The 14,091-nt window shown below is 38.2% G+C and overlaps 1 protein-coding gene across 1 annotated transcript; it reads left to right on the forward strand.

Moving 5' to 3' along the window:
- Window positions 1-5,011: 5,011 nt before the first annotated feature.
- Window positions 5,012-11,818, forward strand: LOC129243653 (luciferin sulfotransferase-like). The gene is made up of 5 exons (XM_054880836.1): window positions 5,012-5,353; window positions 10,820-10,952; window positions 11,025-11,352; window positions 11,475-11,550; window positions 11,626-11,818. The coding sequence occupies exons 1-5, from the start codon at window positions 5,088-5,090 to the stop codon at window positions 11,774-11,776; spliced, it is 954 nt and encodes a 317-aa protein (XP_054736811.1). The 5' UTR covers window positions 5,012-5,087; the 3' UTR covers window positions 11,777-11,818.
- The last annotated feature ends 2,273 nt before the right edge of the window (window positions 11,819-14,091 follow it).

Raw genomic sequence — 14,091 nt, forward strand, 5'->3', positions numbered from 1 at the left:
GTTTGATAGCTGATGGGAGTAATAATCAGCAGTTATCGTCTGGTTTGGTTCCAGAAGTTCATAATAAACAATACCGGCCATATCACACCAAATAGGCGAGGTCATCTCTAGAGGTCGGTTCTGGTGTTTCATCTTTATCTAACCATTGGCTTTTGCGAACAGAATTATTGTAAAGGACCCATTTTTCATCACCAGTTACGATACGGTTCAAAAAACTTTTATTTTCAAGCCGTTGCAGCAGCTGAGAGCACACATTCACTCTCTGCTGAAGGTTGGCGACGGAAAGTCTATGCGGAACCCATTTTCCCAGCTTTGAAACCTTTCCCAACTGAACCAGGTGCCTGTGAACTGTTCCATGCGATGAATTTAACCTCTGAGCTATCATATCGACTGTCAGGCTCAGCTTCCACGAGTTCGAGCAAGGCGTCGGAGTTAAAGACTTCACGACGCGCAGCACGCGGGGCATCCTCCACGTCGCAGTTACCACTTCGGAACTATGAAAACCACTTTTGGGCAGTTCTTACACTCACGGTATCCTCTCCGTGAACAGTGTTTATTTCTGCAGCAGCAGTTGTTGCGTTTTTACCACTTTTATAAAAAAAATACAAAATATGCCTCTTATACGCGTTCGAAGATTCCATTTTATTTTTTAACAACACGTGCTTCTATCCGCGATTAAAATCATTTGTTGAATGCACAATATATCAAAGAAAATATACATAAATAGTTCCGTTATATTCCACGAATAATTTTTTGTATGCAAAAATCGTACAAAAGTGAAATTATGGGTAAAATACGCACGAACCTATGGACTGACCGATATCCCAATAACTTACATAGTGCCAGTACTTCGTAACGGTAAACTTTTTAAATCCACCAAAGCAAGCAAAAACAAAACCAAAGCTTTTCGCAGCTGTCAAGCTAAGGTGGTTCTATTTGGAGGAACTGGGTCTAGGCAGTATGCCCATCGTCCGCAAAATGCTGAATATAATTCCCAATACACGGCCAAGACAATCAAATCTGGCGATGCGAAAGTGTTGATATGGGGAAGTTTTTCTTAGAGTGGCGTCGGACCAATCCACTAAATGAAAGAAAGAATGGATCAGCAGGTGTGTGTGGGAATTTAAGAAAATCTAATGTTGCCAAACACTGAATGGAATGCGCTATTGTAAATTTGCCAAGGATTGGTTTCTGGTTATGGGAGTTGATATCATGTGGTGACCTGCTCAGTCACCTGACCTCAGCCCTATACACAATCTGTGGATACAAAATAGAGTGTTGCCGATCGTAAACCATCAAACTCCACAGATCTATGGAACACAGTCCAGGATCTCATCTCAGTAAAAAATCGTGGTTATGCAACTAAATATTAGAAAAACTAAAGCAAATAATTCATAATAATTTGTTAAATATTATTCTATTTTCTTATTTATTGAGTAATTTGTTATACTTTTATTATTTTGAACAGTGATTTATTGAGTTTTTGTATTAAAATATTTGTTTTTCTTTATATTAATAAATATTAATATATATTATTTTTTTGTTTTATGTTGAGGTCACTCCTATTATTTTGAACACAACTGTATATCAAATATGCTCAATTTTTTCTATAACTTTTGTTGATTTTGAAGGCACTTTCATAATTCCGCTAACGAAGCAGTCCTCTTCTCTATTGGTGAAATATCTGACCAGCCCCTTTTCACAATCATCTCTTAAGGCCAGTTTTATCTCATCAAGAACGGTTTGCAAATCCAAACTCTCAGACTTTCTGGCATATCGTGTGAGATGTAAGCAAAAAACCTTAGCTGTTAGTGTCTATTTTTCACACTTTGAAATAAACTGTGTATAATAATAATCGTTAGAGATGTGTGGGGTCTAACGTTATCTTGATGGAACACAACACCCTCACTCATCGCTGCTCTTGGTAGCTTTTGTTGTTTGGTCAGTTGATGCTATTAGAGACCCGGTTTAAGTATTTGACTCAATGTTTGCTGCTCACGTTTACTTATTGTAGTATATGATTTCAATTTCCAATCCCAGTAAACACACAGCGAAACTTTCTCGACCGGCCATTAATTAGGGCTTGATGGTCGTTTAGAAGGCTCACCGTGATTTTTTTCTCACATGACTGTTTGTGACTGTTTCTCTCACATGTGGCCGATTTTTGAACGCATGTTACCGTTCGCTTCTGAAATGGGTCGACTTCGTTGCGTTTTAGCAAAGAGTCCCAGGTGTAGAGTATTTTTCGGTAATTCTCATGCAATAAGCCTGTTTTAAAGGTCAGGCTGGCTTATCTTCAGTTTCTAAATAATGAAATACGTGTTCGCATGCCGGTCGGGCTTCACGATTTCACGATTTCCATGATTTTACCCTCGTGGTACTGAAAAATATTGTAAAGGGTTTTCCAATAATAGGTGTTATTTTGAATAGCCCGCTATTTCGGTAAATGTCACTTCTGAAGCTGTCATTTTTTGATATTTGACAAGTAAAGGGTGTTTTTTTAGAGGTTAGGTTTTCAAGTTGGCACTACTTTTTTCGTAGATGGTCTTTTTGACAGCTGTCACTTGATTTATGCTCAGTTTGGTTTGCCATTTCATAATGAATAGACTTACACCTGAACAACGTTTGCAAATCGTGCAAATTTATTACGAAAATAATGGTTCCGTTCGCGCGACGCATCGAAGAAAATTTTGTTCAGCGATGAAGCTCACTTTTGGTTGAATGGGTATGTCAATAAGCAAAATTGTCGCATTTGGACTGAACATAATCCACAAGCCATTGCTGGGACGCCGTTACATCTTCAAAAAGTCACTGTTTGGTGTGGTCTATGGGCAGAGGGAATCATTGGTCCATATTTCTTTAAAAATGAAGCCGGCCATAATGTTACAGTCAATGGAGAGCGCTATAGAGCCATGATTAATAACTTTTTCGTGCCTGAATTGGACGATGTTGATGTGGACGACCTTTGGTTCCAACAAGACGGCGCTACATGCCATACAGCCAACGCAACAATCGATTTATTGAAGGTAACTTTTTGTGAGCGCATTATCTCGCGCCGTGGACCTGTGGCGTGACCTCCAAGATCGTGCGATATAACACCGCTGGACTATTTCTTGTGGGGCTATGTGAAGTCGCTTGTCTACGCAGATAAGCCCGAGACGATTGACGTCTTGGAAGAGAATATTCGGCGCGTTATGGCTGACATACGGCCCCAATTGCTGCAAAAAGTGGTCGAAAATTGGGCCTCTCGGCTGGAATTTATTCGAGCCAGCCGCGGCGGTCACTTGCCCGAAATCATTTTTAAAACATAAGGGCAAACCCTTATCTTTATAATAAAGCTAAATTCTTGGCCATAACATTAAATTATATACGTTTTATTTCATCTTGAAAACCTAACCTCTAAAAAAAGCACCCTTTAGAAACTACGCCATTAATAAAAATGGAACGATAAACGCTTAAACAGCGCATTGAAATTATTAAAATTCACTATAAAAATGGTGAAAATTTGGCAGAGACGGTTTGTAAAACTCGAACTTTTTTGGGTTGTCGTGAAGCATCTTGTCGGACCGCAATACAGAAATTGGTGAAAAAATTCGAGCTGTTGGGGCTAGTTAGTGATGTGAAGAATAAAACTCGGCCGCGTCGCTCAAGAACAGCCGAAAATATTGCTGTTGTAGCCGAAAGTGTTGAAGGAAACCCAGGTTTGTCCATTCCTCGTCGTTCCTTGGAATTAGGTATCCCAGAAACGTCATTACACCGTATTTTGCATAAAGATTTGGGTCTTAAGGCTTATAAAGTGCAGTTAGCACAAGAACTCAGGCCGGCCGATCATCAACAACGTCGTGTCTTTGCTGATGGGGTTGTTGAAATGCATGAAAATGATCCGGAATTCCATCGAAAAATTATCTTGAGTGATGAGGCCCATTTCCACTTCGGTGGCTTCGTCCACAAGCAAAATTGTCGGATATGGGGCTCAGAAAATCTAAGAGTTATTTTTGAAAAACCTCTCTATCCTCAACGTGTGACTGTTTGGTGCGGTTTATGGTCCGGTGGAGTCGTTGGTCCTTACCTTTTCGAAAATGAAGCTGGAGCAAAAGTTACGGTGAATGGATTGCGCTATCGACAGATGATTAATGATTTTTTATGGCCGGAATTGGGTGGTATTGATCTGGACAACATTTATTTTCAACAAGACGGCACTATGTGTCACACAAGCAACGAAACAATTGATCTTTTACGGGAATAACACCTCTTATTGGAAAACCCTTTACTATAAAAGTATCTCTTTTTGTTTTAGCTCCATTTAGGAGTATGTAAAATACAACTGACTTCACCAAACAATCTTTTAAAGATTTGTCGTATAGTGTGACAAGATGCAATGTGTGCTTACTTAGTGAATTATGGCTCACTATAGACATCTTGTGGAAAATGGTTAGAATACCATAGTAGTTATGCAGATGCGAATTACATATGTAAATAAATTTGTAACTTGCGATTTTATAGTTTCAGGTTATTATTTTTATTTTTTATGATTTGTTAGTAACTACTTATTATAATTTACATACAAACTTAGCGGTTTATAAACAAAGCAAATCTAAGTAGGACACAAAAACAAACTATCGGCATTAGGGGAACACAAACTTTTTGCGAATTAATGTTGTGGCATAATTTGTTTAGGTAATGCACTCTTTGTGAACTTGCAATACCTGGGTATAGCATTTTAATTAAAAAAATCGAAAAAACTTGTATCGTGTTTCACGTATTTATTTATATTTACATAGTCCTCTACTCTACTTTTGCTATACAATACAAAGATAAGGTTTTTTTCATAGCTTAATTGATCAACCCTAGTGCATATGTGATTCACAATCTACGCACACATTCCCGAAATTTGATAACAATAGTAACACACTTTTATGTACACTTACATACTCGTAAATAAGTGCAAAGGCATGTGAGAGGCTCTACATATAATAAAGCACAAATAACAATAGTAGTAATTCAACTTTTGTAGAGAGTAGACATTACATAGTTTCTCACTATTTGAATAGATTCATTTAATCGGTGGTTTTCAATTTTTATACGAAATGAAAGAAATTCCGGTGATACCAAAAAGTTATCCAACTAATTTGTTGAAAAAAGACTGGACTAAGCGTAAGCTATTCGAACATACTGGTCAAGCTTTCGTCGACAAGGTGCACGATATGGAGGTGAAAGACGATGATGTTTGGCTGGTGACGCTGCCAAAATGCGGCACTACTTGGATGCAAGAACTGTGTTGGTTGGTTTTGAACGATTTCGACTTTGCAGCGGCACGCAACGAACATTTGGAAGTGAGAACGCCGTTTTTGGAGTAAGACGTGGGGGAGTTTATTTATTTATTGATTTGTGAAATTTTTATGAAATTCAATTAATCGAAGGTTTCGTTTAAGGTTTAAGAAATTAGTGTGCTTGAAATTTTTTTATAGAATTTTTCCATAAAAATGTGGGAAGGGCAAATAGATTTGTATAAGAGGTTTTAGGCATATAAATTTAAATACAAAAATAAAAAAATTAAAAATAATTGGAGCTTACGCCCTTTTTGGGTGTTTGACCGATTTCCTTCTCGTATTTGTGGTGTACGTCTGGATGTCGTGCTACAAATAGAGGGACCCACATTTTTAAGCCGACTCCGAGCGGCAAATGGTTTTTTAAAGAAGCCTTTTCATGGCAGAAATACACTCGGAGGTTTGCCATTGCCTGCCGGGGAGTGGCCGCAATTAGAAAATTTTTCTATGATTTTGTATATCATGCCCGGAGTTTCGAATCTGAGCACTACCGAATAACAGGCAGTAATCTGGCACACAAGAATTTGATGGGACAGTTTTGGTACAAAAGACGAACTAAGCTGGTTCTTTTTCCAAATAGCTTTTAAATTTCAATAATTCCAAATAGAATGGAATTTTGATAGTAAATATTTCATTATACATACTAAAATATGATAGCAGAAGGTGTCAAGCCCCCTTTTCTATTACATACATTTTTGCTATAAGTATGGAATTGATAAGTATGAATTCATGAAAATTTAACTTATATGTAAGTATGGATACCTTTTATTTTTTTAATTTTTTTATTTTTTTTTTTTAATTTTAATTGATTTTTATAGAAAATGAAGCCTGTGCTATAACAAGTACCATGTAAATTAAATTTTAAGTAGAATTAAAAAATTAAGTACAAACAAAATTGAGTAAGAAATTCAAAACTGATACCTAGAAGTCAATAGTGAATAATTCCTGGCGGTACCTTTTTTATGTTATCTTTGACATTTGTCAAGTAGACAGATGCACGATTTTAACCACGATAGAACAACGCGTTAAAATTTAGTGATTTTTTTTGGTATCATATACTTTTGGTTTTGTGAAAATGTCTGATTTTGTGCCGAATAATCGTCATTTGCGGGAAGTGTTGATTTTCCTCGTTCATTCGAAAAAAAACGGCGGCTGATGCGCATCGAAAACTACAAAAAGTTTATGGAAATGCTGCTTTAAGTGAAACAACGTGCCGAGATTTTAATGTTGACGACCGTCCGCATGAAGGAAGGCCAAAAACCTTCGAAGACGTTGAATTGGAGGCATTGTTCAATGAGGATCCGTGTCAAACGCAAGCTTGCTTCAGTATTAGGTGTTACCCGCCAATCCATTTCCAAGCGATTGCATGTTTTGAGAATGATTCTGAAACAGGGGACTTGGGTTCCTTATGAGTTAAAACCAAGGGATGGTGAACGTCGTTTTTTCACCTGTAAACAACTGCTCTAGCGGCAAAAAAGGAAAGGTTTTCTTCATCGCATCGTGACGGGTGATGAAAAATGGATTCATTACAGCAATCTAAAGAAAAGAAAGTCATAGGGACTGCCCGGTCATGCTTTTACGTCGTCGCCTCGGCGACGGTTATGCTATTTATTTGGTGGGACCAAGTTGGTGCTATTTATTATGAAATGTTAAAACCAAGCGAAACCATCACTGGGGATCGGTATCGACTTCGATTGAGCCGGAGAGCATGAAAAAGTGATGCTACAGCATGACAACGCTCGGCCTCACGTTGAAGCGTTAAACCTACCTGGTAACCCTGAATTGGTAAATGCTACCCCACCCGCCATATTCTCCAGATATTGCGCTGTCCGATTATCACCTGCTCCGATCGATGGCACATGGTCTAGCTTACCAGCAGTTCCATTCATATGAAGACATAAAAAAATGGCTTGATCCTTGGATAGCCTCAAAAGATGAACAGTTTTACCGTGACTGTATACGAAAGATGAGAAAAAGTAGTAGCCAGCAATGGGCAATACTTTCAATGATTCATTTGTAACCATTTTTTCAGAATAAAGTTGTATTTTCATCAAAAAAGCAGCGAGAACTTAGTTGCGCACCTAATATATATGAATATTTACCTCAATTATAAACAGTGATGCACCGTCCGAAATCTCGATAAATATTTATGTTTTTCGGGATTCAGAATTTCGTGTTTTCGGGACCTATGTATGATTCCATTCGAAATCAACGTAAACTTTTCTTTATAAAAGCTGAGCTATGCCTAAATAAAAATCTATTTTTTGAACTGAACTCAAGAATGCAAACCTAAAAGAATATACACCTAAATCTTTGTGTTTAGCAAGATTTAATCAATTTGCATTGAGGCTATCAAATCAAATAAGAAATCAAATAAAAAATAAGAAGATAAATACATATGTAGTCTACGAAATGTAATTTATTGCAGTTAGTTCGCATGATCTAGGTGGCCAGTTTATGTCACCATTACATGCAATTAATCGACCGGTGTTGGTTGGTTGGTTTGAGTGGTGATTCTTCCAGAATCCAACTAGCGCTTCCGCACCATTTTGTTGCCATCATTCTCGTTACCAACTTGCTTACCAGCCATTTACGGCATGACTATATCCAGCATGACATCTAAGCCAGACAGTTGTTCGGGACCCTCGAACAGCGGTTTGCCCAGGGATAACATTCTGTACTTCTATAGGGCAGGGCACAACTGTGACAGTATGTATTGTGAGGGATGCCCATTTTGGCTGCTTGTTCTCCGATAGACCAAAAGCCAGTTATGACTGCCGTTAGTCTCCAGGCCTCCCGTCGTTTCATGGACGGATTTGGATTCTCCAAATTTAATCTACACACTTGGAATGATTGTCCTTGTGCTTTGTTAATAGTCATTGCGAAAGCGAGTTGCACCGGGAACTGTAAACGTTTGAATTCGAATGGCATATCTGTCGCGATCATTGCGATACGTGGCAATAGTACGTCTTCACCTTCTTCGGCCCCAATCCAAAAGAGTTGCCGCAATTCCAGATGATGGAATAGTGCAATATTTTTTTGTGATCGCATGCTTGCCAAAATTAGTGAAAGAAGAAAAATCTTGCCTGTACCACCGGGCACATCTATGAAAAACAGTCCAGCGCTTTGTTCTGTGATTGCACGCATAATTCTGTCAAACGCAATGCGTTGTTCTGGAATCAACTGCGGTAGATTTGTTCTAACGAATATCCCCAGTTTGTCAGAATCATAGTGTGTTGCTCGTTGAAATTCACGATCGAAAAGGTTGTTTGCAAGTCGGTTTGAAGCAGGCATCCCCAGTTGCACCAGTGCCTTGTTAGCGATTGTCAAACATATGTCTTCAATGTGCAGTGTCCCAGTGTGCAACATTCTCAAGAAGATTTAGTTCCTGGCAAGCTTGGCGATAAGTGGCGCAAAGTTGACCGTTGGGATTAGATGAGAAGCCGGTTTCAATATTATGGCAAATAGCGTGCGTATCTGCTGTGGTCGAGCAATATTCGATGCCATATTCGTTTCCTCTGTGTAAAAATACATGGTCATACTATTTTTTATGACAATCGGTTGAACGCGCAGAAGTTGCTACTCTGCAGCGCCACATGGTGGCGAGTGGCATCAATGAGAATATTCTACAAACCTTGCTCATGGAAAAATACATATACATACATATATACCAATTTTTATAATAATCGGTCCAGTAGTTTTTGAGTTCATCTATGACATACAGACAAACATTCATTTATATATATATACATATATATAGATAAACCAAGTTTCCCCTCATAAACTGGAATATTGAAATTAAATCAGAATTTGTTTTTATGAAATTTAGTGTCATTATTTTTCGTTGTTAATTAAATTTAGTACAATCCGAAATATTATTTAAAAAATCTTTTTTTTAAGAGAGAGTACGGGAATTACTAATTAAATTTTTTTTATACATGGTTTTGGAATTTTTTTTAGTCTCTTTTGTAAAAAAAATGTTTAAGACATTTAAATTTATTCGTTCAAATTATCTAAATTATACATAATTTGATAAATTATGATCGAATGACGAATCACGGTTGATAGATTACAAATTTAGACTACAGCTTTTAGATAAAAAAAAAAACAATAATGAGCGAGTCCAATTTTGCCCGTTCATTTCACATGTATTCACAAACTCGTCTAATGGTGCTCACAGTCACCAACGTAAACGCAGACCCGTGTCAGCTGACACGATGAAACTAATGAGAGCCACATGTAATTGAATTCTCACCACCCTTCCGTTATGTAGTATCGTAGATTTTAGCGTAGGATATTGGATAGTTTCGTAGGATCGTGTCAGCTGATTGCTCTGTCATCACACAATTTTGCCAAACAGTACAGTTCGAAATCATTTACAAAATAAACTTAGAAAAATTATAATTTTTAATAAAATAACTTAAAAACAATGTTGAATAATTTTAACTATGTAACTAAAAGAACGCAGTTGTTTTCTACGGGATAAGTTTTGCTCAATTTTGTGTATCCTATGGGCAGCGGAAAGGGACTAGGTGATGAGTGTGAACACCATAAACAGTTCAAGGTGAAGAGAATAATAAGAGATCGTGGTACCGTTACTTTGCTTGCAGCGAATTCGACAGACTCGCTGTGTGTGTGCCGACGCACTTGTGCAATTTATTCGTATGTTGTTTGTATAATTTCTTCTTCTTCTTGCATTATTGTTCTCATTTTTAGAGCTCTCCCATGCAACTGCACCAATGCGACGTCAAACACTCCCTGCTGGGCACAATATTGTTTCTATTATTTTTGTACTCAGTCGTGGTAATGTGAGCAGAGTTTGTGTGGATTTTTATCGTATATGGTACTACCAACCCAATCTCACTTTTTTCGTAATCAAACCGCTGTCATTACCACGGTGTTGTAAGCCAATCAGTTGATTCTTCAAACTCGCTGAGAGCCGATTAACGGTGCAATACTGGCCACACCTTCTGCGTTTTTGGATGAGAGAGTACGCATATCGTGATACTGCTACTCTGCGCTCAGTGGATTTTAGAGAATCAGCTGTTGAGCGAACGACATTTTACGTTTTTTTTTAATTTCTTCATTTACGAACAACTTTTTTTCTTTCTATTTGCTTAATAACTCGTTTATTTATTTGTTATTCCTATAATTTACTTTTTACCTCAACCTAACATAGCTTTTAATTTTTGCTTGAATTTTTCTCCTTATAAAAAAGTGTTTCCTTCCTGTTATCTTCTTTTCTTACCTCAACCAAATCTAACTATTAATTTTTGCTTGAATTTTCTTCTTTATAAAAAACTTTTTCCTGCCCGTTTTTATCTTCCGTTTTTGCCTTAAGCTAACCTAACTTTTAATTTTTGTTTCCGAATATTCGCTATTACTATTGCGTCATTGGCAAAGTTACGCCCTTCAAACCACCTCAATCTGCCTTATCTTGTATTCTATCGTTTTTGCTATGAATATGTGAATAAAATATTTTATTTTAATAGATTTAATTATATGATGCACAAAGACTTGGATACCGCTCTCGCACCAACGGAAGCGCTGAAATCGCCACGCCTTATAAAATCACACATGCCACTACCGCTTCTACCTAAGCAATTGTGGACTAAAAAACCGAAGGTATAGAATTTTCTTCTTCAATTGCATTTTTTCTTCTTATTTAAATAACTCAGTTTACTTTTCTTTTCGTAGTTGATTTATGTTTATCGCAATCCGAAAGATTATATCGTTTCTCGTTATTATCATTCACGTAGTCTCGGTTTTAATATGGAGGCCACGCTTGAGCAACTTGCTCTGCAGCATTCCGAGGAAGATAAATCGGTGCCAGCTGTGGATTTCGAGCATGTTACTGAGTTCTATGCATTGCGTGACGAACCCTGGGTGTTCTACACTAGTTTTGAGTGTATGAAAAAGGATTTACGAAAAGTCATTAAAGATATATGCCAGTTTTTAAATAAAAACATAACAGAAGAGCAAATGACACAAATGCTGCATCATCTGTCGTTTGCCGAAATGAAAAGTGGGTTATTGTTTCGATTATTTTGTTTGTAAACGAAATAATGATGATTAGTCAAAATATTACAGTAAACTGCTTTCAGTGAGCATTCTTTTAATAGAAATTTATTTTCACATTGCTTGCAGATAATCCCAAACTAAATCATCACTGGGAGTTGGAACAAGCTCGTGCTAGATTCCAGACCAAATATGAGGACCACAGGTAACGCACGAAATTATTACTAAAAATTATTATAACATTATTAAAATATATTTAAATATTGTTTCGTTCTAATAGCTTTGTGCGGCGCGGTGAGGCAGGTGGCTACAAAGACGAGTTATCTACAGAGGTAATTGCTAAAATCGATGCCTGGATACAAAGTAGTCTTGATTATTATAAATTAAGTTTGAATGAACTGCTTTTGCTTCCTGTCAACACTACACTGTGAGCTGAGAAGTAAATTCATATGTAAAATAAAAAGAGAAAATAAAATTGGAGAGTTGCAATTTATATACTTTTAGTTGGTACTTCTAAGTTTTTTGATTGCTTTCAGTAATATGTATTTCGATAGCTAGCTTGATTTGCTCCCATATGCGACTTATCAAAAATCACTTGAATTGATAGATACGACGCACAGTGTAACGCATCTGGACAAAAATTGTAAAAATTAAAGTGGCAATTTTAATAATATTTTATTGAGGGCCGATCATAAATAAATGTTTTCCACAATTTCGCCTTTTTAATGTAAAGATGCGTTTCAAAACATTGAGATTTAAAAAAATAATTTTTTTTTAAATTTCTTATTTTGTTTCCAGTTGAAATGCTAACAGTATTAGCAAGTTCTGCAATTGTCAATATATTTCTTCTTCTTCTTAATTGGCGCTATAACCGCTTACGCGATTTTGGCCGAGTTTAACAAGGCGCGCCAGTCGTTTCTTTCTCGTACTAACCGGCGCCAGTTGAACGCACCAAGTGAAGCCAAGTCCTTCTCCACCTGATATTTCCAACGCAGAGGAGGCCGCCCTCTTCCTCTGCTACCACCAGCTTGTACCGCATCGAATACTTTCAGAGCCGGAGCGTTTGTATCCATTCGGACGAAATGCCCCAGCCAACGTAGCCGCTGGATCTTTATTGGCTGCGCTATGTCTATGTCGTCGTAAAGCTCATACAGCTCATCGTTCCATCGTCTGCGATATTCGCCGCTGCCAACGTGCAAAGGTCCAAAAATCTTACGCAGAATCTTTCTCTCAAACACTCCAAGCGTCGCTTCATCGGATGGTGTCATCGTCCAAGCTTCTGCGCCATACGTTAGGACGGGCATGATGAGAGTCTTGTAGAGTGTTAGTTTTGTTCGTCGAGAGAGGACCTTACTGCTCCGTTGCCTACTTAGTCCAAAGTAGCACTTGTTGGCAAGAGAGATTCTACGTTGGATTTCAAGGCTGACATTGTTATCGGTGTTAATGCTGGTTCCTAAATAAACGAAGTCTTTTACAACATTAAAATTATAGCTGTCTACAATGACGTGGGTGCCGATAGGCGAGTGCGCCGACTGTTTGTTTGAAAACAGGAGGTACTTCGTTTTGTCCTCGTTCACCACTAGACGCATTCGCTTTGCCTCTTTATCCAGTTTGGAGAAGGCAGAATTAACAGTGCCGTTGTTAAGGCCGATGATGTCAATATCATCGGCATACGCCAACAATTGTACGCTCTTATAAAATATTGTGCATGAGCGATTAAGTTCTGCGGCTCATACGATGCTCTCCAACATCAGGTTAAAGAAGTCACACGACAGCGAGTCCCCCTGTCTGAAACCTCGTTTGGTATCAAACGGCTCGGAGAGGTACTTCCCTATTCTGACGGCGCTGCTGGTGTTGAGCAACGTCATCTTGCATAGCCGTATTAGTTTTGCGGGGATACTAAATTCAGACATCGCGGCATACAAGTCCGTGCTGTCGAATGCAGCTTTTGGTCGACGAAAAGATGGTGTGTGTCGATTCTCCTTTCATGGGGCTTTTCCAAGATTTGGCGTGTTGTGAATATTTGGTCGATCGTAGACTTTCCAGGTCTGAAGCCACACTGATAAGGTCCAATCAGTTGGTTGACGGTGGGCTTCAGTCTTTCAAAAAATACGCTCGCTAGAACTTTATAGGCGATATTTAGAAGAATAATCTCGCGGTAATTGGCACAGATTGCAGGATCGTCCTTCTTATGGATTGGGCAGAGCACACTTAAATTCCAATCGGCAGGCATGCTTTCATCCGACCATATTTTGCATAGGCGCTGATGCATGCACCTTACCAGCTCCTCGCCGCCATGTTTGAATAGCTCAGAATGCAGAGGTGTGGCCAATGCCAGCCCGTTAACTGGCTCTCAGTGATTTTTTGACGAAACAGGAGATGTGACAGCGGTTAGCTGATGACAAAACTGATATTGTGTTGGTGATATACGAAAAAAATCAACGCAGTCTCCACTCATTTCACTAGGTTGCCGTCTAAACAATGACTGATTGAACGAGTGTGTGAATACATGTAAAAAGAGCGGATATAATTTTGCGGACGAGTGCCCGGCGATAGGCTAGCCAAATTTACCCTCACTATTTTGGGATGGCCAAACCTTGTACGAGGGGTGCCTTTTAAATGGCGGGATTTGGCAACCCTGGTGTTACAATCTGGAAACTGACAGCTGTATCGCAAAGTTTGACATTTTTTGGCTTTTACGTACTCAGAACGTTTTGAAATACCAGCTCTATTTGTGTTGTTTACA

Source organism: Anastrepha obliqua, chromosome 4 (assembly GCF_027943255.1).
Source record: "Anastrepha obliqua isolate idAnaObli1 chromosome 4, idAnaObli1_1.0, whole genome shotgun sequence".
NCBI lineage: Eukaryota > Metazoa > Arthropoda > Insecta > Diptera > Tephritidae > Anastrepha > Anastrepha obliqua.

What these genes read in the sequence shown, in the direction of transcription:
- LOC129243653 (XM_054880836.1), top strand. Translation starts at nt 5,088, where the DNA reads ATGAAAGAAATTCCGGTGATACCAAAAAGTTATCCAACTAATTTGTTG. An exon ending in TGTGGACTAAAAAACCGAAG is followed by an intron (nt 10,953 to 11,024) that starts GTATAGAATTTT and finishes TTCTTTTCGTAG; the next exon opens with TTGATTTATGTTTATCGCAA. An exon ending in ACCAAATATGAGGACCACAG is followed by an intron (nt 11,551 to 11,625) that starts GTAACGCACGAA and finishes TCGTTCTAATAG; the next exon opens with CTTTGTGCGGCGCGGTGAGG.